Here is a 26,646-nt window from a genome sequence, read left to right on the forward strand (position 1 = left end):
TGTATTTATGCGTCGCTGACATCGGTTTCAGACGACCGGACGCCGTTTGAGTCACTCTCTGTTTTTATGTCATAGATTTAAATGCCGGCTGACCATTTTTCATCAGCCCGGTCGATGGTCGGCGATCTCTGTGGACCCCGTCGCTGGCAGCTCTGTTTCTCCCCCTCAATAGCCTTACTTAACCCGCGTCAATACTCCGATGTGTTGTATATTTACCTGGTTGCTCAAATGTCCATCCGCCGCACTTCCTCTTACCTAACTTTCCCTGTAGATTCTCCGGGGAGTGCAAGGCAAGAGTGAGTCACAGCGGTGCATCCATTAATTTTATACCAACCCTTCGCTTTTCTCTTCCACTCTCTCCATCTCTCCGCCTCTCTATCTCTGTTTTCCAGGTGACTGAAGTGGAGATTGACATTACGGAGGCCCGCTAGGAGGCCCCTCCATCCCCTCATCCTCCTCCTCCTCCACTTCCATCTCTTCCCCCCCCTCCCCCTGCAAACCCGACCGACCTCAGCATGGATTTGAAGGATCGTAGGCACCGCTCCCTGACCAGGGGTCGCGGCTCCAAAGACAACCAGTACAACACCTCCTCCCTGGATGCAGATGAGTGCCGCGTGCCTACCCAGAAGTCCTACAGCTCCAGCGAGACGCTCAAGGCCTTCGACCACGAGCAGAGGCTGCACTACGGCGGCTGCGTGACTGACCTGGTTCACCACGAGGCTGACGAGTACTCCAGGCAAGGTGAGTTCGTGGAGCAAAGCATTCCCTTTCAAATGCTTTATTACACCCTAGTTTTGGGCTCGATCCATACAGTGCTGGACGGGAGAGTGGAAAATCAAAGTCAATTTTATAACTTTAAAGCAAAAGTTCCAAATTACCTGAAGTATGCTTCTCTTCTTTCTTGCCAAGAGGGCCAGGAGAGGCACTGTTATCACATATTATATGATTAAAAGCGAAATAAGGTGATCAAAGTTCTTTCTTTGTAGCGTTGGTGTGATCCACGCTGCTTCCTGTCTCTGTGCTAAGCTCAGCTAGCAGGCTGCTACCATTAACTCAGTTTTTATCTCACAGACACGAGGGTGGCATCAGTCTTTTCATCTCCCTCTCTACATGAAAGAAAAAATACATTCCCCAAAAGGCTAATTTGCACAAAACGTCAGGTATATTATTATTAATCATAGAAGAGATGTGTGTGCAGGCTTCAACCAAAAAATACTGAGTTTCTCAGCTATCATTTGGTTCCAGCGTTATAAAACACCTTCGAGATAAAACAGATAATGGAGGCTGATTGCAGCTAAAAAGCGAAACTAGAAAAACTCAAGGATGTAGCAAATTCCTTATACCAATTTACCAATTATCTCCGCGTCATTTTCCCGTCCAGCTCGTACGGTTGAGCCGAGCGTAGCTCAACACTTTTAGAGCCCTGTTATGTGAACCTTAAACATCTGCTATCCCACATGCCACAGTACATATCAAGGGTTTTTTTCCACTCCTTTCAGCCACTGTGTGTGTTTCTTCCGAAGCCACGGTGGCGAGCTTTCAATGCAATCAGATGGTGTAAATGCTGCACTTTGCAGCAGAGGACCAAAGCAGACCTTTAGCACTGGGAAGCCTGTCATAATGAACTTCTGTATCCCCCGGAGAGCAAGTTAGCCGATAGGCCGATAGGTCAACTCTAAAGGGGTGGGCCTGCTCTCATAGGCATGTCTTTAAACTCTCTCTGTGTGTGCGTGTGCGTACGCACGTGTGTGTGTGTTGCAGAGGGACATGAAACAGGCGGTATTGATCCCTGGCTAGTGAAAGGAGTCAGACTCAATGGGATTGATCTGTGCTAAGCTCTGTTTTCTCTGCATGGACTCAGACAGGAGAGGAAGAGAGCTCAGGGGCAACACAACACGCTAATGCAGAAGAGAGAAGAATAACAGTAAAAAGAAGGAAAAAAATCACCCCCAAAACGCAATGAATAGAAGGTCTTTGATGGCATTTTTCCAAATAGAGCATTGTCATTGTTGGCATACCTGCCTGTCAATGCTTCATTTCGACTGGTGGTTTCCAAAAATAAAAGAAATGGATTCATCTGGCGGTCGTTTGAAAGCAGAAAGATGTTTAATGGTAGACAGAGGAGCATATTTTTGTTGTGCGGAGTCAAAGGTAGCGTAAACGACAGGAAAATGGAGGATTGATTGGTCGGGACGCAATGGAGGACTGGAAGTCAGTGGTGTGTGCATTTCAGACACACTCCGCTGCTGCGTCGAGCCGACCTCACACCGGGCGATAGCTGGTCGATACCACAGTCCTCCCAGCCTATCAGCTCGCTCCAAAGCCCAGAGCCACAGATGCATCGTGGGAAGTGTGGTCACAGGAGACCAACAGTGTTGCAGCACCATATGGACTGTGACACCACAGGAGGAGGAGGAGGAGGAGGAGGGAAAGAAGCAGCAGATGAAGAGAGTTTTCTTCCTCTTGCGACCAGATATATTTCCGTAACTAGTACTTGAAAGAGAGCGAGGGATTGAAACAATGTGTTGTTCTGTCGCACAGCTTGTAGTTTACAGGCAAGATGGGAAGAGTAGACGCTTTCTAGTCTTCGTGAGTAAAAGCTGGACATAGGGGAGACTAACTTCTCATAATGCCCTTGTTGTTTTATTAAATACCCAGCAAACAGTTTGAAGGGGAGGCTTGATATCCGAACTGACCTGCGATATTAGTAATTCATGCGCTGATGGGGGCCACACCAGAAAATATGATTAACTTTGATTAAATTATAATGATGTTGTTCTTTTGGTTGGGTGAACCGTCCTGGCGCTTCTGCCTCTCGCGGAGGAGTTTTGAGGTCATTCTGGAAGCTATTCTCAGAATGTAATTTTTGCCTTGGCGGCCGTGTGCGGCACAGACAAATTTACAGGTGCGTGGTGTGTTAATGCGTATCGACTCGCCCGTGTGTGTGAGAGACAAAAAAGGGAGTGAGTCACGCACAGGTGGGACCCTGGTTGAGCAGGCGAGCTGACATATATACACTCCCACAAGATTATTGACTCACCTGCTGCAAAGGTTCACTCCTGTGACATTTATCTTGATGATTTTCACTAGTTTTTGTGTTTTTTCGGCTTCATTATCCCGCATGTGCAAAGATATATTTGGCAAGATGTTGGTAATTCTGAAAGATCATTTGCACTGAGTTATGCTGTGCAAATTATAGGAGCACAGCAGATGCCCTCGGGATACGTCCTGAGCCAAATCAAGGATCTTGGGATGTGATTCTTTCTCTCGAAGTGAACACTCTACTTTTGCTTTCATATAAAAACCCTAAAGACTTTATTGCTTTTCTCAATATATATATCCAAATGTCCTCCTGCAGCTTCCTGTAGCTGAAGTCTTTCTCCAAAGATATCATTGACTGTTAAAATAACTTACTTGCTGCACATCATTATGCATGTAAAGCTTCACTGGAATTTACTGGTGTTTCCTGGAGCGTAAATTCAGCTTGAAAAAGAACATCATCTCCCTTTGGAACCGTATCTGGAGTGTGTTTGGAGTCCTTTTGTATGTTTGTGTTTTGCTACTCTGTGCCTCCCGGGTAAGAAATAGTTTTATGTGGACGTACCTCCGAGTCCATTAGGAGCTGATGTTAATGAACTTTATTTGGGCCCACCTCAAGTCTACACCCTGATAATGTATTCCTCCCACATGCAACACATCCATCCTGTACCATTTTGACAGCACAGCCAGATTGTGGCTCAAGTTTGCATTTCTAGTTGTGGAGTTATGTCTCCTGTGTCTTCTGTGCTATATATTTTCTTAATGAGCCGTGGTGTAGTATTATACCGACTATTACATCTGCATCAAAGATGGGCCATGGACTCATTTTACGTCTGATTTATTTACAGTGCAGGGTGAAACTACTGGAGTGTGATTTCCCCGTGTAAAGATTGGATGGTTAATTGATCGACTGAGTCCACACCTCAGATTTGTCCAGACAATCAAATAAGTGTGGTGTTGTTCACACCGACAGCTGTTTCCCCGAGTTAGAGAAATGATTGACCCCCCCGCCACTACTGCGTCACGCTGTCACCGTTACCATGGAGACCACATCGGCAATAACGCCACTCCGTTTTTAGTTTTTCTCCTTCTCCAGGTAACAAGTATCACTAATACACAACCTTAAAAACACGACGAGCTCGAAATCCAGAAATCCAGCCTGAAAGTGAAGAATGTGGTGTGAAAAACATCGTAAATTAATACTACTGCAGCTACTGCGCCGACTTAAAATAACGGCAGCAGAACATATATATATATATATGACTCCTCCCTCCCAAAATGTAAAACATGTACAATCCCTACGTCTAATCATGCAACTATACCAAGCTGTATTTCACGACGTGCACATTTCCAGTGAATCCTTTTTCCTTTTCCAGTGTTTGAATGCTAGCTGGCCTCGGCGGCTCCTTGCAGGTTTTTTTGATAAAGCGGGTCTGCTGGTGTACTCCAAACAGACCCCCCGCTTCCATCGGATCTCAACTCCACTGTTTCCCCATTACGCCCCTTATTACCTAGTCCGCTTGGGTAAGCAAAGCCAAATAACACGTTCTTTCTTCACCATGTCATTACAGCTCATTACAAGTGTTCACTATCGAACACCACAACGCAGCATATTCCAAAAACATCACTGATCCCAATAATAGTACAAGCCTCATTCTCATTTAGCCCCAGAACGCTTTGCCTGCGTGTTTGCATATGAAAGTCTCATTTTCCTATCATATTTTTTTTCGCTGAATCTGCATGCATCGCTGCTAAACAGACGATCCTGTGACTCTAATACAAATGTGTAAACTCTAATACGCCGGTCTGAGCGCTGCATTTCACCTCTTCTCTCCCACTGCAGTCTCTTTTTTTTCTTGTTTGTCTGCCGTTCTTCCACCGGTCTGATCTTTCAAACCCACTGTGCAGCTCCTTTTGCCTTTCTTGTGCTCCTCAGTCTTGCGGCACCTATTCAGCGCATCCCGGGGGTGCGTCATCCCTGCGGGTCCACCTCTAGACGGTGGGCATTATCAGAGCCACTGCAGTCCCTAGAAAGCTTTGGCCTTTACTTTCAGAAGGATCTAAATGAGCCCCTCTACATTCTCCTCTGTCGCTTCGCCCTCCGGGGATGGACGCCACGCAGGCAAAAAAATCCACCACCCACCAGCCAGCCTCGCCGCCTGGACAACACTTAACAGCATCTACTGTCCCTGCTCGCCCTGCCTCTCCATCTCTCACCTTCCTTTATGTCTTCTTTTGCTCTTCTGTCACACCTCTCCTGTACCTTGTTCTTTCTCTTCACCCTCGCTGTTCCTGTATTGTTGCCTTAGCGATCACATCACACATTTGTTATGTCGAGGCCTTTCTATGGTCGGAGAGTGAGCACACCTCGTGGAGCTTTCCACACAATGCTTTCGCCCCTTGCTATACGAGCTCCATAGGCTCGACCTCTCATCTGCACAGCGCCGGGCATATGCACATATGTGTTAATATAATCAGAATGAGCCCATTCTGAAAACCCGCCGTGAGAGCCGGTGGCATACATGCAGTGTAATAGTCGTGTTAATCTCATTCCGCATTCCCTTTTTTCTCCCCCCCCTCCCCGACTTTGATGTGAGAAATGACTACAGTCGCCAATGATTACTTTGTCCAAAAAGTCTGCCAAACTCTGCCACTCGTATCCTGGCATAATTGCCTCCGCTGCCTCTATTCAAGACTGAATGGCAGGGAAAATGGACTGCTGGGTGGTCGGGAGGAGGTTGTGTGCTTGAGAGGCATCCATAGAAATAAAATAGGAGTCGGACCAACGCTCCAATTTAAATCAACATGGCAGTATGTTCAGAACGGTGCCCAATTTCATGTTACCGCTGCCATTTCGCCGGTCTTCCATATTAACTAAACAGACTCACGGCGAGTCCCTGACTTACGGATGCAAGGTTTTTTTTTTTTTTTTTTTTGCAGTAACGACTAAAAGATGCAGCAGAGCAGTAACGTTAAGTACGGTGAAGAACTGCAACTTTGTTCGGCTTATTTCCTGCAATCAGTGCAGTAGTTAAGCATGGTGGAATTAACAAGCTTCCCAGCTGGCTAGTTAGCTAGATTGCTAATTCTGCCTTGTGTATTACAGCATTATAACCAGCGCCACTTGTTACAGAAAATGAGCCAAACAGCGGGTCGGAGAAAGACAAGCTAACATTAGCCTGCATAGCTAACTAGCCAAACTAAAGTTTTTAACAGCAGCCTGCACTATTGATTACCTAGAATGCAGCTGCTATGAAAAGTATTCATCAAGAACAATTTCTGATTGATAGAGGCAGACAGCGTGCACGTAACCATAGTTACTCACCAGAGCTAGATACGCGTCCTGAGATGACTCTGATCAGCATGCATGGGAATTACTTACAATATAATAGATTTGTGTATATGATGTTCTAAATAACTTGCTGCTGCCGCCTCATCTGTACGTTGATGTAGAAAACCCTCGTTTCACGCTGCGACGTTATCAGTAATGCATTTTGTTTGTCTCGTTAACTGTGGCTAAAATGTCCATTATTAGCAGGATTTATTTTCCTTCAGGTCGTACATTTTATTTATTTGAGCCAGAGGTGTCAGAAGTACAGACATTCTATACTCAAGTAGAATAACTGACACTAAAAAAAGAGTACTGATTTAACTTCTTTACTCGCATAAAAGTGAAAAAGTACAGGCTCAAAATATACAGTAAAAAAAGTATCCCTATGAAGGACATTTCTACTGGCTGTTTTTTTTTTTTGGCAAGGCTAACTGAATCTGCCGTCATATTAATAAGAAAAAAAAATCAATAATTCCCTTCAAATCTAAGCAGTAGCAAGTAGAGATATGTGTTTTGAAATGTAGGGAGTGAAAAGTACCTTGATGCAAACATTAAAGCCAACTGTGCCGGTCCACAGGTGGTCTGGGAGTAAAGTCCTCTCCCACCTTTGCAGAGGCAGAGAGGGTTTGTAGTCCGATGAGCACAACCGGCTGTGAGGATGTTTGTCCTTGTCGCTTCACTAGCCACTTCCTCTGCTTAGTCAGGGGCTCCTGCTCCATGGTGAATGGTTGAGTTGGGGGGGTTAGTGTGTACCTACTGCGTGTCACACCTCCTGCTGAGGCTTATTGCTTGCAGCCGGCCAGCAGCGCCACGTGTCACCGAAGAACTTTCAAAGTTGGGAGTTAAGAAGTTGTCTGATTTCTGTGTGTCCATACATTCTCATCGGGTTCCAGTCAACCTGGACCGCCGCCGCTGCTGCTGCTGCTGCTGCTCATGATGATGAAAGAGGGAAGAAAGCAGCTGCGCGCCATTAAAAAAAATAAATGGTGAGATTAAATGCCTCCTCCTCTTCTTCCTCTGATCTCTCTTTATCTTTGTCTTCTCCCTGGCATTCTGCGCCTCTGCCAGCTGCCGACACTCAAAAGCATCCCGGAGCTGCAGCGACAGAGCAGAGGAGTCGCTGTAGAAGAATATCCTGGGGGGCATCCAGTCCTAGACGCACTCCCCCCCCATCACTGTGATCGCTCTTTTTTATAGACAGGAAGCTGCTCTTCTGGGTCGGTGTGTGTGGCTCCGACACATGGGAGGAGGTCTTACATGTCAAAAGGGCCCTGCTTTACAGACTCACATTAGCTCTTTCCCCTGCATCACTGATGAGTCTGTAAAAACGTTTGTCTTGTGAATGAGAGAGAGGGTGACTAATAGTTGTTTTTGGAGACTAAGTGGAATGACTGGCACCGAGCACAGGTCTGAACCTGACGTGCCCTCGGGACTCACTCATCAACAGCATCCACTCAAACACCTCGGCGTAGTTTGTCGGATCCCCGTCTGTCCTATGAAAGCACTAGCTGTTAAACACTGATCCCGGCACAGGTGCTTCCACACACACACACACACACACAAACACACAAATACTGGGCAACAAATGAGACAAATGACAGGAAGAGGCCGGGGGAAAAATGCGTGCGGAAGGTGCCAGCTATTTAGCACCGATGCCGGCCCTCGTTCGCCCACATGCGAGAGCCACAAACACACAAACAAGCGGGGTAACAAACAAGACAATTAATTGACAGAGTCCAGGGGAATGCATGCTGCAATTTCCTTTAGAATAAAAAAAATATTTGCCAGACACTGTTGTGTGGGTTTTGTGCGAGTCGAGTTAATCAATGTTTACAGTGTAATGACCCTCTTTGACTCGGCTTTGGCAGCTTTTGATAAATGAGGCAGATTGTAAATGTCAGTGTTATCAAGTGTTTTTTGTTTGTTTTTGTTTTTTTTCTCCTCCTCTCGGCCGAGTCACTCGCTTCCTAGGCTGTAATTAAACATGCTCCCCAGCCACATCGTTTAAATACGTGAGTGTGTACGTGATCGTGTGAGCAGATCGATGACACGACGCTCACACACTTTTTTATGTCTCGACGCCGGTTCTGTCCACGCTCCAGTGACAAAACGATACCAATGCAGATGATTTGCTCTCCGGCTGCCGCACGTGTAAATACACTTCAATCACTGCAGGATTACCATGCAGATGAGGACACATGACGAATGATGCTATAGATTCGGGGAGGAATGGTCGACCTGAGGAGATGGAAGAATTCCATACATACATTAGTGATAATAGACCGTGGGGTGTAATGATGCACAGAAATAAATAAAGAATGCCGCAACGCGGAGTGGCTTTTCCTCAGCTGCTAATTTACATATCAAGACAACGTGATATAGAAAATGCATCATGCTCACTCCCGGCCCCCGTTTGTGTCCCTCGGCGGCGATGCATTACTCTCTGATTCGGTCACGTTGTCAAAAGTTTTTATTGGCTGATAACCAGCAGCAGATTTTGTATTTTGTTTGCCTTGAAAGGCAAAGTTCACTTCACACAGAGTCAAATTAATTGGTTCAATTCTGTTGTTTTGTTTTATTTTAAACTGGTCCAATAACAAAGCTTTTAATTAGTCGTTCAAACTAATTTCCAGTTTCCACTCCTGCACCACAAACTTTTGAACTCTTGAGCCCATTACACCTGCTTAGACATTATTCTTAACATTCAGTTTATCCATTTGGGTGACTTATATTTGGACTTCCATCCACCTGAACCTGAACCAACCCTTCAGGCCTTTACAAACCTATGACAAATGAAACACCTGCAAATATCTTAGGTGCATTCTCGGAAGCAAATATAAGCTATTTTCTATTAAATATTTACTATTATAAGTTTCCTTTTCCAGTTTCCAGTTACACAATGTACATGTGTCAGGCTTTTATTGTGAAAGATGAGAACGGAAGGATCTGGTAATGCCCGAATACGTCCGAAGTTTGCCTTCAGGGCTTTCTTGCAGAAAAGTCCGTTCTGCCAGAAATCTCTTTGGGTTTATGGAACAAACCTACTTGTTCCGGTTTAAGAACAGATCATGCTTTTGGGTTAACATAAACCCTTCCTGTCAGAAGGCCCTGAAGGCAAACCTCAACCAAAGGGCTGTCTGGGCTGCATTCGTCCTGGTTGAAAGGAGCGATAAAGTTAGTTCGGACTTACGAGCCGCTACATTGTTGCACACTTTGTGTACATTCCGAATACCACACCACGTTATGTCTTTATTCCAATAAGATACAGAGAAATCCACCTTGTTCTTATGATAATGTCGCTCTTTCATCACGTAGTCTTAGGGTTATGTGTGAAAGCACTCATGACACAAACATTGATTTGAAATATAGCAGGTATACCCGTCCCTAAAGAGAGTGGAGGCTAGAATAGCAACGAGAAATGAAATGGGATCAGAGAGGGAAAAGAAAGACAACGCCTTTATCTTCTGGCTGTGCTTTGATAACCTCTAACCTACATGGAGAACTCTTTGTGAATCCCAGAATAAACCTCTCGTATCTCATTCCCCCCTTTGTATTAAAGAAGATATACTGCAGGGACGCGTCATTCAGAGCGTTCATTATCAACCTACACGTAATGTATCATAGTGTTTCTGACTGAATAGTGGAAAGACATCCATACGTGGTGTACCTCACACTGCACTGCATGGTCCTCCTTGTCAGCTGCTAATAGTACAGTCGCGGCATTAATTCATAGGTTGGGGTCCGTCTATCTCCAGAATTAATATGCATATTCAAAGATAGGTAATTCTTATTTGCCATATTAAGCTTTCAGCATTCCCGACAATACTTTAATTTGAAAAGTCACACTTTCAGTTGGAGTATTCCCTTGCTATAAGCATGACAGTGAGGCATGTGTCCCAGGCTGGTCATCCTTATTGAGCCTCCTACATGGTGGATGAGAGGTGTTTCGCTGCTTGGCGCCCGGTGACAAGATCTCCTCCAGGGCGCCTCGGTGTCGTGTCACGTCCTGTCCAACCACGGACTGCTGTCCTCTTGGAGCGAGAGTCGGAGTAGCCCAGGGACGGAGGATGACATTTGTCACACCTATTTCAGGCTCCTCATTAGGAGGCGTAAGGGCCCCCGTAGGCTCGGGCGCCAGAGCCAAAAGAACGGATGTCATCTGGGAGGTGTGGGAAGTGTTTGACCACGACTCTCCCGTTTGGGGCCGTATCTGTTAGGTTGTTACTGAGCCGCTAATGGTGGCGGTAATGACTTGCTACATGCATATGGTGTATGTATACATGTTGAGCATATCTGTGGGAAAGAAGATGAAATGGCGTTTAATGAAATTCAAAATATTTTTTATTTTCAAACCAACTTTTTTACCATAATTTTTTACCTAAATGAAGGTGTCAGTGTTTGAAGTGATAGCATGTGTGTGTGTGTGTGTTAACGTCCTTTACGCGACGGAGCTGAAATGCACACGTTTAGTTTCCCCGATGTCAAGATAAAACATTTTTAATCTTGACAGCGTCGTCCACTACAAACCACTTTGTTTTTTAATCCCGGGGGAAATAAGAGTCAAAGAATAATCTCCCTTTCTGAGGGATGAGGCCGTTTATCTGATGGACATGAGAGTGAGGGCGGAGATAAGATGTTTAGCCAAAGAGAAAAGAAAGACTTCTACAGTAATACCAGAAAAAAACCATGTAATACTCAAAATAAAGGCTTACAGATTGAGAAAAAACAACAAATAATAATTTTATTGTTATTATATTTTGGTTTTTCGTAATAGCTCAGCATCCATATGAATGACAGACAGTTTATATTATCAAGATTATCGGGATTGAGAATTCTTCAGAAACTGTTTGTTCAATAGCAACTTTTTATCTACAATGTATCACCTAATGAAGTTCCTGGTCACCCCTTTTAGCTTTGTTTTGGTTTCACCCATCCTGATGGGGACTATGTGGCTCCTCAGCTGCAAAACCCCCCAAAAATGAGCTGAAAGACAATAAAATGCACCTCTCAGCTCACCATTAGCACTGGAAGTAAATCGTGAACACACTTGTTTCCTCTGTCGCAGCAGAGGCGTTCGTAGAGGTGCTCATTTACTCTTCTGATTTGCAACATTTACTCCACGTTAACACACACACCACTTAACCTCATCGCCATGGAAACGCTGATTCGCGAAGACGTTTATTAGTTGTTCTCCCGCCGCGCGCTTGTTTGTAGGAACAGTAGCGTGTTTGTGTGATAATTACGTCTGCAGAACAATCCCATTCTCACTCTGACAGAGCGCGACCTTGAGCCTTGACCTTTGCATAACACGTATTCAGCGCGTCAACGATGCTTTCCTTACAGTCCGTCTCTCTGCTTCCAGCGGCTCCACCGCGTTGGCTAATCATTCAGGTATATATGCAGCACTCGTCTGTCTGCCTGTCTCCCTCTCCCTCCTGCAGAAAAACTGTTTACCATGACTGAGGATTTCATCATTCATCTTTACCTCATCTTATGATCCCCTTTTTTCGTCATCCGTTGCCTCATTCTCTATTTTACTCCACATTCTTCCCCTTCCTTATCAACTTAAGAGGAAGTACATGTCTCTGCTTTTCTCACACGGCAGACTCTGCCAACTCGAGCGTGGATCGCTTTTCATCGCTTCGACACAAAATGAATTCAGTGACCGCTGTCTTTTCAAAAATTCATGAATTCACAAATTCTCTCACTCAAACCATTAGCGATTGTCTCCGGACCGCATCTCCAGCCCGTTCTGCATCTATTTACATACTCATCATGTTGTTTTTGTTGTACCTTGTTTTTTCTAATTTCATTACTATCTATACAAATAACAGTGATTTACATGAGCGTCGGCAGAGACGGACAACTGTGTGATAGAGGATGAATAGTGGAGTGAGAGGAGGGTGTGTGTGTGTGTGTGAGACGAGATGACAGAGAGGAAGACCATCTGTACTGTGGTCTCCAATGAGCTTAGAGCTCGCTATTATTCCTCTATATCTGTATCGTCAGTAGATGTCCTTTACACACAGTATGTAATTTAGTTTTTGTATTCCAGCTAAGATAAGATAAGAAGAAATAAGACTTCACTGATCCCAGGGGGGTAAAGTGGCAAGGGAAACAAATTAAGAACCAATTTGAATGATAATCATAAAAACGAAATAATTAAAGTAAAGGGACAGATTTAAGTGTTTTTGTGAGATTTATAGCATTTTGGATCCTGAGGTCGACACTGAGAAACGTGTGTTCCCCATCTTGTCTTCAGTTTTACAATCCAGCTCTCCTTCGCTGTCCTTTAACTTTAAAGACGCACCGAACACCTCAATGATTTTTTTTAATGCATTGTCTTGTGCTGAACGGCTTATGGGAGACACATGAGAGCAACTTTACCTGGGATTTGATCCCAGCAGCAAAGGAATGTTCGCCCCCTGAAAGTTCCCATATTCCCCCCGAATCTCTTTCTCCTGCGTCTATTATGGCTCTCTATAATTAGGAAGGAATATATATGTATATTTTATTGCTCCATAATCCACAGAAAAGAAAACACAAAAGAGAAATTCATTCGTTCAGGGATACTAAAGTGCAGCGCAGATGACTTCTGAATTGGATGCAAATGAAAATGGAAAATATTTTTTAAAATGACTTCTTTTGGCTGCTATTAGCCCCACGTTTTAGCATGTTCTTAGGCGTGACAAAGGAAAAATAAGGCTTTTACTGTTATTAGCGGTAATTTCTGCCGAAACCAGGGAGTTGGTGGGGAACCTGCCGTGCACAGACGCGTTTGTGCTTCCTGATTCGTATGCGTCCTCCACCCAACCGGGAGGAAATCAGTCCTCTAGCTCGGCACTTCGGAAACGGCCGCTTGCTCAAAAGCAAATGGTACGTCCGAGGGTGGTCAGAGGGCGGTCAGAGGGCGGCCCGCGGCGTAAACTACCGGATCCGGAAAAAGCAACATAATTGCAGCCACTGAAAGCTCCCACGTTCTGCCTGTTTTTATATCCCATACAGAATATGACGGTGGCGTGAGGGAAAGGCAATCAGCATAATGCAGAGTCCTGCTGTCTATACTTTGCCTGTCAAACTGCTAACAAGCATAAATGATTTTTTAATGATAGCCCCCTCTATCCCACCAAGCTGTCTGCTCACAAACACGTTGCACACATCCGCTCCCACACACACACACACACATCCATAATGAGTTTTATCAAGGGAAGTACATGTGGTTTAATGGATCACTGCGAATGCCGGTCCCACTCACCCTATTGTATTCCAACAAGATGCTTTTTCCCCCTCCTGTGTCGCTTCTCTTTCTGTGAAGAGTCTGAGCGATGATGCATTGCAGGTGTGCAGGAAACTTGAGGTATCCGCTGAGCGAACAAGTGGAACTTACAGCTTCCACCATGTTACGGTTTCTTTGTAAATCAGCGTCGATATGTCAGATTCTGCGTGCGGTTGGTTGCCTTATAAATGATCGAGGCGTGATGCGAGTGAGATGATGAGTTATGATCAATTCATGCTTCTGTGCCATTTATACGTCCGTTCCATCCTCACGAACGTGATATCTAAGGGAAAGCTTGGAGAGAAACATCCATTTGGACTCAGTTCATCCTTATTATAGAGTAAACTTGTTATCGGTCGATATTCATATTTTTAAAAACATTCTTCTAAAAATATACTTTTATCTGATGCCGGTTTTCTCAGAATGACCTGCTTTATTTGATTGATTTCTAATTTCTTCCCATTTGAATCGTGTATTTTAACATTCCCCTTGGTGTTTTATTTTCTCTCTGCTGGCCACACTATGTAACTACACTATTTCTGAAGTATTCTAGCAGCAACTCACTCATGTAGATTCTTTAAAGATTCGTGTTTTATATCTGCACATATTGGCCAGTGTATGCTCAGATCCCGACATATCTGCCCTCGGATATCAGCAGATTAACTCCACTGATCGAGTCCCATCTTATACATCTGATTCTCTGTTTCCATGCAGACTAGAACTTGTCCACAGACTGTTTCTTAGTATTCGCTATCCTCTCTGTCTTTATCTCACATACTTGCACACATTTCACGCTGTTTTTCTGCCTTTGTGTCCCTTTTAGTTCTTCCCTTCACTCCAGCAGTGAAATGTATTCAAGGAAGCACACACCCACACACACACACACACACACACACACACACGGTTAACCCCTTAACAGTTCATGTCATGATGTGCAATGTCTCATAAAGCCGTTTTTTCATTAGAATTAGATTCAGCGTGAACTGATTAAGGCCTTTCTTGTACATCTTGTATATTTTGCATCCACGTGCGCTGATGTTTCTTCTTCACATCTGTTTCTGCTCCTCGCCCTTTTCCTTGCACTTCTCCTTTCACTCTAATGGAGAAAAGCATTCTTAATTCATTACCCATCCACGCCGAACGCACAGATCAACCGACAGACGGACGGACGCGTCGGCATGTGCACAATGAATAAACACAGATGTGCGCGGCCCGAGGCAGCTGCAGAAGCAGCTCAAGGCTCCAAACGCCCCGTTTAATGCGCATTATAAGCTCAGGAAGGGCGGCGGGCGGGCGGGCGGGCGGCGGGCGAGAGCAAGGCATTGATCTGATTAGAATGCAGCGCCACATTTGCCCCTGCATCTGTCATACTATCATGTAACATGCGATTGGTTTTCTATTTGTGGAAATAACTGAGATGGATTTCCACGTCGGCTTCGAGCCGTCGCACCGATCCATCTTTCTTTGAGCGCGACTGGATCGCCGTGGCGACGGGCAACCGTACCCGCCGCCTGATGGTGATAAGGGCTGATTGGATTTTGCATATGTAATCACTGGTTATGCCGAGTTAATTGCAACGAGTGGTGGCCTGTGGGATGTAACATTAGATATACGTGCTGAACACACACACACACACACACACACACACTTTGATGTGGCGTATCTGCTTCCATGTAGTGTTTGTTTAGACTAGAAGTTGTGTTTGTGTCCCCGTTATTGTCATTGCAGTTGGATGGGATGATTTGCATAAAGCATTATGGTGTTTGTTGGAGTAGACACTTTCCTTAGCGAGCAGTTCAGTTCGGGATGATTTGCTCTGCTGATGTTAAAGAAAGCCGTGTGCTCTACTCTCTCAGGCCTCCTGGAGTTCTCTCCCGTCCTCCTACGATACTTCATCTCAGGTATGGGCTCATTACTAGCGTTAGATCCAGTAGTGCTGTCGTGTAAAAATTACCCGAGACGTTGTGTAATTCCCCAGTGTCACGTGTAGTAAAGAAGCTTCCTTTTGTCGTTCCTTTATGATGAAGTGGGAGGAAAAGACAAAGAAGCCAAGAAGACGAGGAACGGTAACACCTTCCCCCGATGTCTCGGCTGCTTTTTGTCTTTTTCTTTTTTTTACCGTAGCTGGTTCTGGGATGCCTGGCGAGCTGGCTCCTAGAAGCCGAATCCACCTGTTGGAGTTTGTTGGCTTGCCTCTGCTCTCCAGTCCGGCCCATCTGTTTTGTCTAGAGTAGAAGAATAGCCTGTCATCACTTCCCAAGTTTCCCCCGCAGGCCCTCCCTCCGCTCATCGCTTTCAGCTCAACTCTCTGAAGAGGCTCCGTTGAAGATCCAGCAGATGATTCTCATCTGTTTCAGCTCCTGATTGAGTCCGCACGCCTGATGAGTCACAGTTAACCCAGTCACACAGCTGTGTGATTCCCGGTGCACTGATTCATCCACAATGCCACCATCTCGTCACTCGCCTCTTCGCCCCATCCCTCCCTCCCTCCCTTGTCACGAGCCGCTAATGAAGTGAATCACAACTGTTTTTTTCCCCCGATCCCTTTACCCCAACAGCTGATGGTGAGCGATTGCATCCACAATACTCTTTTAATTAGTATAGAGAATAAATTGGTTGAGCATGCCTTTTTCCTTAATTGCTTTTTCCTCAGCTTGGATTTAATTGGGCTGCAGCACTGTTTATTGATCTCCTTTGATGTGCTTTAATTTGGATAATTTTATATATTTATTTTGGAAGTGACGAGTCGGTTTGTCTTGAGGTGGTGGTGGTGGTGGTGGGGGGAGGGTGTTGGGGCGCCCCGGTGCTGCGGCAGACTGCGGTGCATCGGGTGAGCCTGGGGGTCCGGCAGCGTGTGATGGCAACTAGGTGGGGAGATGATCAAACCCAGAAGGCAGCGGAGCAGCTCCACTACAGTCTTGAGAGGCCTCGAGTGAACAGCTCTTTGATCTCGCATCAACGCGTCATGAATGCCAATGCAGAGCGGTGAAAGCGAAGGGGGGGGGGCAGGCATCCGACGGGCCTGCAGGCCAGTTCATCTTCCTTCCAGCAGCTCGTTCTGTAGCTGGAGCCTGATTCACGCTGTGTCATCTCTCCCCCTCCTGCCTGCCACAACAAAGACCAATTTTCAGCCTCCGCCTCCGTAGTTTCATAATTAGTGTGCTTCGCTACGTGTGATTGTGGGTTTGTTCGCTGTGTGTGTGTGTGTGTGTGTGTGTGTGTGTGTGTGTGTGTGAACGTTCTCCATTTACTGCTCTTTACTTTATGTCACTCCCCGCCTCCCACCTTCTGTAACATCGCTTTTCTCCCTCGCAGGAGGGAACTTCACTTTGGCCGAGCTGGGCGTATGCGAGCCGACTCCCCCGCCGCACCCCGCCGCCGTTCCCTACTGTCCCGACCTGGGCCTCCTCCAGAGGGGCTACTCCCTGAGCGCCGGCTCCGACGCCGACTCGGACCCCGAGGGGCCGCTGTCCCCGGAGCGGGCCATCCAGCTGTGGGCCGGACGAGGACGGGTGAAGTCCCGCCGCAGCTCGGGGGTGTCCAGTCGCGAGAACTCGGCCCTCACCCTCACCGACTCGGAGAATGACAAGTCTGACGATGAGTCAGGTAGGAGAAAGGACCCATGAGAGATTTCTATATCCCGTTCATTTGAGTGAGGAAGATGCTCAAAACCCTTCAGATCACACCCCCGGTCATATTTCACACCTATCCAACAGTATATGCCTAAAACATAACATAACATTCCTATTTTCTCATCAAAATCGAAGGTTTTATTCCTTTTGGAAAACAAAATATGACACGTGCTTACATCAGCCTGTACAACTTCGACCAATAATAGGATGACCATCCATCAATCAGTCAATCTGGAGCTGGAGAAGGTTATGAGCTAATCAAATCTAAATTCCTCCCAAACGTGACATCGCGCCCGGCCGACGCCGCTTCACATCTCGGATGCTCTCCAACTCCAGCTGGACTTCAAAGGGGAGCGTGAGGCAGAATGTATAATTTACACAAGAGCGTCGATATTGTTGAAATCTTTAGACCCCATGTCAAACAGACAGCCATCATGTGAATTGTGAGTGAGTTGTAATTATTGATTGATTCTGATCTGAAGAACAGTGGTTGGACCCCCCCACCGGACCCCAGAGAGCCATCCTCATTTTCATCAATAGCACTCAGCCAAAGCCCTCTTACACCACTTATCTGCTGAGATCTCACAACTCGTCTGTCAGTTTTAATCTTTTTTTCGGAGAGCATTTAAACTTCTTTTCTTTTTTTTTTGTTGCGATGCAGTGCCCAGATGCAGTCAGAGAGTCTCCACGCGATGTTCCCGGAGGGAATCTCCTTCCTCTGGCAACTTTGTTTATTGCCAACTTCCCCCCACTTCCTTGTTAATCCTGACGCCATCGTTAAAAAAAAAAAAAGAAAAAAAAGAAAACCTGCTTGGGAAGCTTCGCCGAGATGTCAGCGGAGGTTAATGAAAAGTGGAAAGGAAGTCTAATTAATTGAATTCTCGGCAGAAACTGCGTATCTGCTGCGGATCAACCTCTGTTGGACTGCGGGCCTCGGAATCAAAAACAACTTATGTCGACTGATCAAACTACTCAACACCTATTAAACACATCAAGAAACACCTTCCCCGAGACGCGCCTCTCATCCCAACACCCGATAATTGCTTTGTGGTTAATTACCAAGCTAATCTCGCCGCCGCAGATATCAGCCCCAGCCGACGCGCTCGCTCTGTCTGTCTCAGGGCCAGGAGAACGCCGCTCGCTGCTCCGCCGCCACGCAATTTTCCAGACCTCGTAAAAATGAGCTCCTTAATCCGAAGCTCTATATTGTGATAAACGCTCGCCTGCAGTATGATCTCACCGAGCGATGATTGTTGAGAAGATCAAAAGTTTCCTCCGAAGAAGAAACGTCACGCGTTGACAGTTCACCACGGGTTCACCGCGGAGGATTGCGCTGAACGCTGCCCAATCAAAGTCCATTCAATTAAATGCAAGACTTCAGAAATATCGGAAGGTTGGGAACCACCGGCTCACGCCCTTTTTTTCCCCTCCTGGTTCACAGACCTGAGACTTAGATCAGGCAGCTGCCTCGCTGTCTCCGGCAGCATGAAGAGATCAGAGGCAGCGTGGCAGCCGGATAAAAGCACCAGGTGTGTGCGTGCGTCTCATCAAGTCAACTCGTTAGTTATTTAGTCGCTCTGAATGAGGAAATCTTCGCCCTCTTCGCTCCTGCAAACAGAACATCTGATACCAAATGCGCGTCACACCTCGAAGCACCCGGGGGTGCAGGGTAGGGGTGGGGGAGGGGGGGGGATTTCACTCCCACCAGACCTAACCAGTGTGTGTGCCCCCGAGCGGTGCAGCTGCTGAATTTGCAAGTGTGTGTGTACGCGAACCGAGTCTGTCATTGTCTTTCTATATGCTACTTTGTCTGTCGAAACGGGTGAGAGAGGAGGGCGTATGAGCCCGATCCCTGCTCGTGTGTGTGTGTGTGTGTGTGTGTGTGTGTGTGTGTGTGTGTGTGTGTGTGTGTGTGTGTGTGTGTGTGTGTGTGTGAGGAAGTGTGAAACAGGAGCAGCGGGAGTGTCAAAACAGCAGGAAGAGGATCTGAAGATCTAATAATAGAGATTGACAGAGGCAGTCAGAGAAACAACATCATAAACACATGCTAACAAATCAAAAAGACGGTGACGTGCTACAACACCAAACAGCACGCCGCACCGCTCTCATCTCGCCGCGTCTCTAACAAGCTTCAGAAGTCTCACCTCCACTCGCTTCTCCTCCTCCTTCTCCTCTCTCCGTCTCTCCCACCTTTTTTCCCTCTTCATCTTCCCGAGCTTCTTCTTCTTCTTCTTCTTCTTCTTCTTCTTCTCGTTATGCTCCTGTCAGCGCGGCTCGCCCGCCGTGACTGACAGGTGTCAGTTTGAGGGTCTAGGGTGTCCCTTAAGGGCAGGAGTGTGCACGTGAATGAACGTGCACGTGTCACAGATTTCACGACCAAAATAGAAAAAAAATGATGGATATGAGACACCTCAGGGAAAGTACTGTTTGTGTTGTGTCACTACGGCAACCGGGTGCCGATTAATTCAAAGTTTTCTTCTTGCCTCATTACTTTTAACCTAATTACCAAAATGTTTGTATAATGATAATAATGATAATGATTAATGCTGCAAATGATCTCCAAAATAAGACTTTGTTGCCATAGCTCAGGTTGCCAAAACTTACATGTACTATTTGTGAATGTCAGATTTCCGCAGGAGTCGAGGAAAAAGTGTGAAAACACAACAGTCGATAACAAATTAAAGAGTGTGATCCTTTGGATAGATAGCGGATCGTCGGTGACGGAGCCTGGTGCCTTCGCCAGTCTCAACACAATTAGTGCCACGTACACACCTCATGCAAACAAGCCCAACTCACAGACGACTTTGAATTGTGACGTAGGTTTGTTTTAAAGTGCGTTTGAGGCGGAGGAGTATAGGATCCAGCCAAACGTATACTTTGATTCAAAGCAAAAACGAGCTGGCAGATGACAACAAGGAGCAGTTGAGGAAGAACTGTGTAGTGAATGGGGAAGAAGGAACAGGTGAGCAGGAGTGCAGCTGCCTGCTGGACTAATGAACGACCGGCGAAGCTAATCAGGGAAACACAATGGCAGGAATTGATCTGAAAAGAGAGGAAAGTAACACGATTAAACATGAATGATGCAAAAATAAATGAAACAAAGAAAAGCATAACCTCAGGAGGCCTGTAATATAGGGGTGTGACGAGACAAGACGAGACGAAAACTACAATGATCAAATATATGACTGGACATTTTTATTTAAAGTCCCAGTCGGCAACCTTTTTTTGATCATATTCACTAAAGCCGACACTATGCTCCGATAGAACAACATAAATCATCCTTTTTAGAAAAAAAGCGTGCCTCTACGTGCACGTAGAGCCTGTTGTTTGTTTCGAAAAGATCGACAGCGCCCGGATCATCCTGTCCAATCAGCACTCAGGGCTGTGTTCGTGCACACACAGAGCCCCTCCCCCCTCGGGTCGTACCACTATCACAGTGGGGAGGCGGAGGGAAGTAGCAACAAGCTTCCAATTCCTCGTTAAAAACCGAAACGAGGAGGTCCAAAACAACCAAGGAAAAGAAAACACCAGTGGAAAAGAAGGGAAAAAAGAAAGATGGCGACGGTGCCCGTGATAAAACCAGAGTCAACATCGGACCTGCGTTTCAAAGGTGGCGTGGTCTAAGGGATTTCAAAGGGCACAAAGTCGAGGGGGAGGAGCTTGGTGGTCGTAGGGGAGGAGTGTGAGAGTTGTAAACATTCAAAATCTGACAGAGTGCCCTCGATCCGCCAGACTTGCCCACTGGGACTTTAACCGAGTTGCACATACACTTTATCATTTCCGCCGGGTACCCAAAGTGCTGCCAAACAAACGATTTGAAAGTGACATCTTCAACGGTAATACCGGTATTTTCTGACGTCATTCTGGCTGCTTGCTGCTTCCCCTCCATCTCCTCCTCTTCTTCTTTTCCTTCTCCTTCTTTAGGTTCTGGCAGGCTAGACATAGCAACGGCACATTACTGCCCCCACAGGTCACAAATAGAAGTTTGGATAGCTCACAAATCTCGCGAGACAGATCGACGAGAAATATCGTCGAGTTTAATCTCGTGCCACGAGATCTCGTCAAACCCCCTGTAATACATTCTAATTATTGGTGTACACTGAATTATAGACTGGCATTAGGTTAAATAGAGCCCAAAGATGCTATTTTATAGCATAGCATTTTATATATATTATATAGTCATATGATTAACCCTGTAAGACCCAGATATAGAAAAACCTAAAAAAAAAAGTTAGTTCACCTTTCAGATGTTGTTGTATGAGGCCTTTGATGCAGAGTTTAAAAAACCTTGTTTATGTATGATTTTAGAGAATAATAATAATAAATAATAATATTGCAAAATTGGGCTTAGATGGGAGCAGAATTCCTGTATTTGTGCTCACGTTGTCTGAACAACAATTCAGAACAACTAAGGGTTCATTTGCAAGGTTGATTGCTTACTACACTAAAAGATATTTTACTTTCTTGAATCTGATGAATCCAGTCCAATGAAACAGAGAGATGTTGTTGAGAGGTTGTGTGAGTTCATGGCCATAAAGCGGGACTTATAAACAAATGTATGATCCAATAGCATTGTGAGACTGAACAATAGAACCCAATGACTATGTATATGTGGTAGAAAAACAAAATAAAATATACCAGATTGTTTTTTAGCATGGCTAAAGGTAACGTTGTAATTTTACAACAAGGGGTGTTACAGGGTTAAACATTTAAAACCCGGGCTCTTCCAAACACTGAATGGAAAAAAATCAATGAAATCGAGATGTTTCTTTCCCCAAAATCATAGTTGTCTTTATTTTTCAAATTCAAGTGATTCTTTTGATATTAATTGTAGCCGATGAACCAGCCGACCACAATAACACATTGAAGCTGGCCAACAAGGTTCTACCATTAAATGGCTTCACAGCGAAGCACTCTTTTGTTATTCACCGGTGAATCAGAGAATTCGACACGGAGCCTAATTGCAGATCAAACGTACGATGAAGGGTCCCTCTTCTATTGTCCGCTATTAACCAATGGTTAAATGACAATAAAGCGGTGGCATCATATCACATTTCCCCATCTTTATCAGTGGATGAAGTTAGGCAGTTGTCATGGAGACGGCTCACGTTATTATTATTACTTTGAATGATTAAGAGGAGACACCACGAGTGCATCGGGTCGAAGATTTCACTAACGGATATGACCATGAAACTTCCACACATGATTACTCACATTAAGACAATTATTGTTTGTGTTACACGTTTTCTATATTACTGTTTAGACATGCAAATTATACATTATCATATCAAATAGGTTCTAATTGGCATAAAGAGCAGAAATCTGAACGGTGAACGAAGCAAAGTTCAACATTCTGGTTTCATTCTGTTGACATATTAGTCAAATGCTTCCCCAGAGGGATTTTTAACACTCCATAAATCAGAAATGACTGTCCACATCTTTAAAAAAAAATAAAAAATGGCCGTGTTTTTAGGAATAAAAGGTTCTATAAATCAGGCTATGGTGATATATGAACAAGCCCCTCTGTAGAAACCTTCAGATTATAGATGGGAATATACACGGGGAGTTTGGAGCGTGTTAGAGCTACTGGAGTGGAGAGTATGAGAAAAAAAATCATTTTTTATAACGCTTTTAAAGACAGGTATTGTAAAGTTTTGCAGCACAGGTGAATATGTTGGGAAAAAAGATCTCACCATAAAACTCCCACAATATTTAAGTTATTTTTTTAATATCATTTTAATATTATTTAATTGATCTACAGACACCGATATGCAAAGAAAAAAAAGAAGTATTTTCTGAAAAACAATGTTTTTGCGAGTGGTGTCTCCTGTTAATATGGACAAGCTTGTAAATGATAACACAACAGTATAATCACAGTAATATGCACACACACACACACACACACACACACACACACACACACACACACACAAAGGTGTACTCACCCAGACACCTGGCTCACCTGTCCTCTCTGCAGGCGTCTGGCACACCTGTCAAATCAAGCTTGTAAATTAAAACTCTGTGATTATAATTTTTTTTTTTTTTTCACTTTTTCATTTACTGCTAAATTCCAATTACCGACAAGTATGTAAAGCCCGTTAAATTAGTTCCTTAAATGCAACTCAGGGACTTCTTCCCTACGTCCCGCTTTATTGTCAAGTATTGAATAAAGACACTTTGCTTTTATTGCCACTTCCAGACACTATTAAAAAATAAAGAGACTCGAACGTTGACTTGGCACAGCCCAGATCCGAGTTAGCGTTTGCACAGTGAGACAAACAAATATGGGCACGGAGCAGCGGGCATTGGGAGATTTTCATTTTGGCAAAGTGGAGGAGGAGATTTACTGTCACGCTGTGCACAGCCTCGTAAAACGTCCGTCTGGAAACACGGGCTGGAGAATGGGAGCGCTTGTAAATTCCCACAGCAGTGCCTGATGACTGCATCCAAACTGCATTGATCAGGAGGGAGAATGATTAAAACATGCATTAGATGAAATAAGATCAGGCTTCGACATTGATTTAAAACCCGAAGCCCGGGGCCGACTTTACGGCCACGATCCATAGTCCGGTGCTCTACACATGTGTTTGTGTGTGTAGGAGGGGGAGGGGGGGTCAGGGGGGTTCCCTCCCATTAAAGAGCAGCCTGCAAAAAAAAAAACAGGCAGAATCGAATTCAACTTCAACGTCGTTTTCCGTCAATAAACCTCGACTTTGCTCATACGGCCACCTTTATGAAAACAGACACTCGGGTGGAGGCCCCGCCCCCAATCACACACACACATACACACACACACACACACACACATATATGTGCTCATTAGCTGCTTTTCAGGCGATATCCCTCGCCTCCTTCCCTTCTCTGGCTCAATCTCTCCATCTGGTCCGCCGGATAATAAATCATAGGGTAGTATTGTGACGTATGTGACAGGATGTATTAATCTCGTAATTACAGAATGAAAAGGTGGCGCTAAATTTAGCCTGGCCTTTCTGCCTGACCCTGCCCCTCGTCTGGGCATGCTCAATTGCCTGGTTTCCCTCACTGACTCCTTTATTATTATTTTTTTAAATACTCTTAGAAGCTGGTTTATGTTGCTTAAACTTTATGTTAATTCAGGTTTTTTTTAGTCAAATCAGATAAAAAAAACTTTTTAAAAATTCCTCTTAAAACATCTGCAGTGAAAAACTTCTTTTTGTGTGTAGCCGGAGCTGTAATTACGCTTTATAAAAGCCGGCGTTGGGCAAAGTGATTCCTGATTAACTAATCAAATCTGCCAGCACAGGTGGCAGAGTGCCTGCACCCGCGCTGTCCTGTTTATTCCCTTCTTTTTTTTTTAAACACCATCCCACCATAAATCAAACCAAAATCAACCAAGTCAGCTGATGTGTTGTTGCTTTTAGGGAACATTTCAAAGTGGAGCGCTCGATGGATTGTCTTGCAATCAAGGTCAATTAAGATAATGTTTAATCATGAGGATTTTGAATAAAAGAACATTTTAAAAAGTGCTCTACCACTTTTGGAGTACGTGGTATAATTATACGTCACGCCACCATTTGTCAGAGCCTTTTTTCTTTCCGCCGCGGCACCAGTAACTCCACGCAGCTCCTGTCCATCAAATTCAAGCAACACTTATAGGGTTGGACTGGTGGGGTCCCCCAAGACCACTGCTGTCCCCTCGGGGTCCCTGTGAGTGTGTGTGTGTGTGTGTGTGTGTGTGTGTGTGTGTGTGTGTGTGTGTGTGTGTGTGTGTGTGTGTGTGTGAGAGTAGGAAACTGAGAGGGAGAGCTTGTGTTGCGTTAGCAGGGTTGCGGGCATTAGCCTCTGATTGAGTTTTCAGAGAGCAACGTGGGGCGCGAAAGGCTCGACAATGGTCTAACAGAATTAGTAGCTTGTGATGAATGGTGTGTGAGAGCGGCACTGACAGCTCGCTTTCACAAACACGCGCCTGTGTGTGTGTGGGTGTGTGTGTGTGCGCGTGTGTGTGTGTGTGTGTGTGTGTGTGTGTGTGTGTGTGTGTGTGTGTGTGTGTGTGTGTGTGTGTGTGTGTGTGTGTGTGTGTGTGTGTGTGTGTGTGTGTGTGTGTGTGTGTGTCTGTGCACACGCCTCCATACTTCACCCACCAGTTCAAGGACTTTTTGTCCATGCAGCGAGAGTGAGCTGGTGGATGCACACACACCACACACACACACACACACACACACTTACACAGACACACACTAACACACACACAGGATGGCGTGTGTCTGTAAGTGTCCATCTTTTAGTCAGATGCAGTCGGGAATCGGGATCAATAGAGATCGGTCCATTCAACGTACCGAACACACGGGTCAACTCGCCTTATTGTCACTACTATGACATTGGTGGACACACACACACACACACACACACACACACACACACTGGAAGTAGACACACACATGCATAAGTGTGGTGTTTAAGAATGATATTGATCACAGTAGATGGATGCTAACTCGCATGAAAGGGAGGAGAGAAGAAGGACGACAACAGAACTAAATGGAAAAAAGAGAGAGAGAGGGGTTTTCACATGACGGGCGACAATGTTGATAAAAATAAACATGCGATATGTCGTTGGTGCGTGTGCAGCGAGCGGCCCCGCCCCATGCTAACGAGAGCCATGGTGGCGGCGGCGGCGGAAAATCGCATTCTGCAAGTTGCTGACGACTACGCCGCCGCTCCTAATAGGGAATTTAGTTAGCCGTAATGGCCTCTCATGCCATCTTCAGACCTGCCGGAGAGAGAGAGAGGGAGAGAGAGAGAGGGAGAGAAAGAGAGAGAGACAGAGGGAGAGAGAGACAGAGAGACAGAGAGAGAGAGGAGCACTGAGAGCAAATTGAGAATTCTCCAGCCAATTATGAGTGATCATATTTTCCTCTGCATGCTGCTGGAGCTACTTTTGTAGTTTAATGGTCAGCGCTTTGCCTCCTAATGAAGGCTGCAGGTTTCAGATTGAGAAAGGGGGAAAAAAAAACTTTATTTATTTGTGTGTTTATTTATTTTCACCATATCTTGTATCCACCTTATATTAATTTGTTTTTCTTGTCCATTAAAAAAAAAAACACAATCTCAAACCCATGGTTTCTTTCTTGATTTGTCATAACCCTTTTTTTCGTTTGTTTGTTTCTTTTCTCCTGCTTTTCCTTTCTCCCCCCCCCCCTTCCTCCAGTTTACCTGGATGATGAGGAGGATGCGGATCCATTTGGGGACTATGTAATCAGTAAGTCACGTCTGACTGTAACCTCCTCTTAGGCCCATCTGCTCGTGTGTGATTGTGTTTTATGTGCATCTGTGCCCTTTGCTGCCTTCGTCTGTTCCTGATTTACTGTTTCGTCCATACGTTTTTTGTGTTT

General features: G+C 45.2%; 1 protein-coding gene across 4 annotated transcripts in view; it reads left to right on the forward strand.

The window, feature by feature from the left end:
* Positions 1 to 486: 486 nt before the first annotated feature.
* tenm2a (teneurin transmembrane protein 2a) overlaps positions 487 to 26,646 on the forward strand; it is a 147,998-nt gene continuing 121,838 nt past the window's right edge. For all 4 annotated transcript variants that reach the window (XM_084009153.1, XM_084009155.1, XM_084009154.1 and 1 more), the window contains exon 1: positions 487 to 741. In XM_084009153.1, coding sequence (XP_083865279.1) covers positions 516 to 741 — 226 coding nt within the window. In that variant the 5' untranslated portion in view covers positions 487 to 515. The remainder of the gene's footprint in view (positions 742 to 26,646) is intronic.

Source organism: Eutrigla gurnardus (assembly GCF_963514095.1).
Source record: "Eutrigla gurnardus genome assembly, chromosome: 5".
Classification (NCBI taxonomy): Eukaryota; Metazoa; Chordata; class Actinopteri; order Perciformes; family Triglidae; genus Eutrigla; species Eutrigla gurnardus.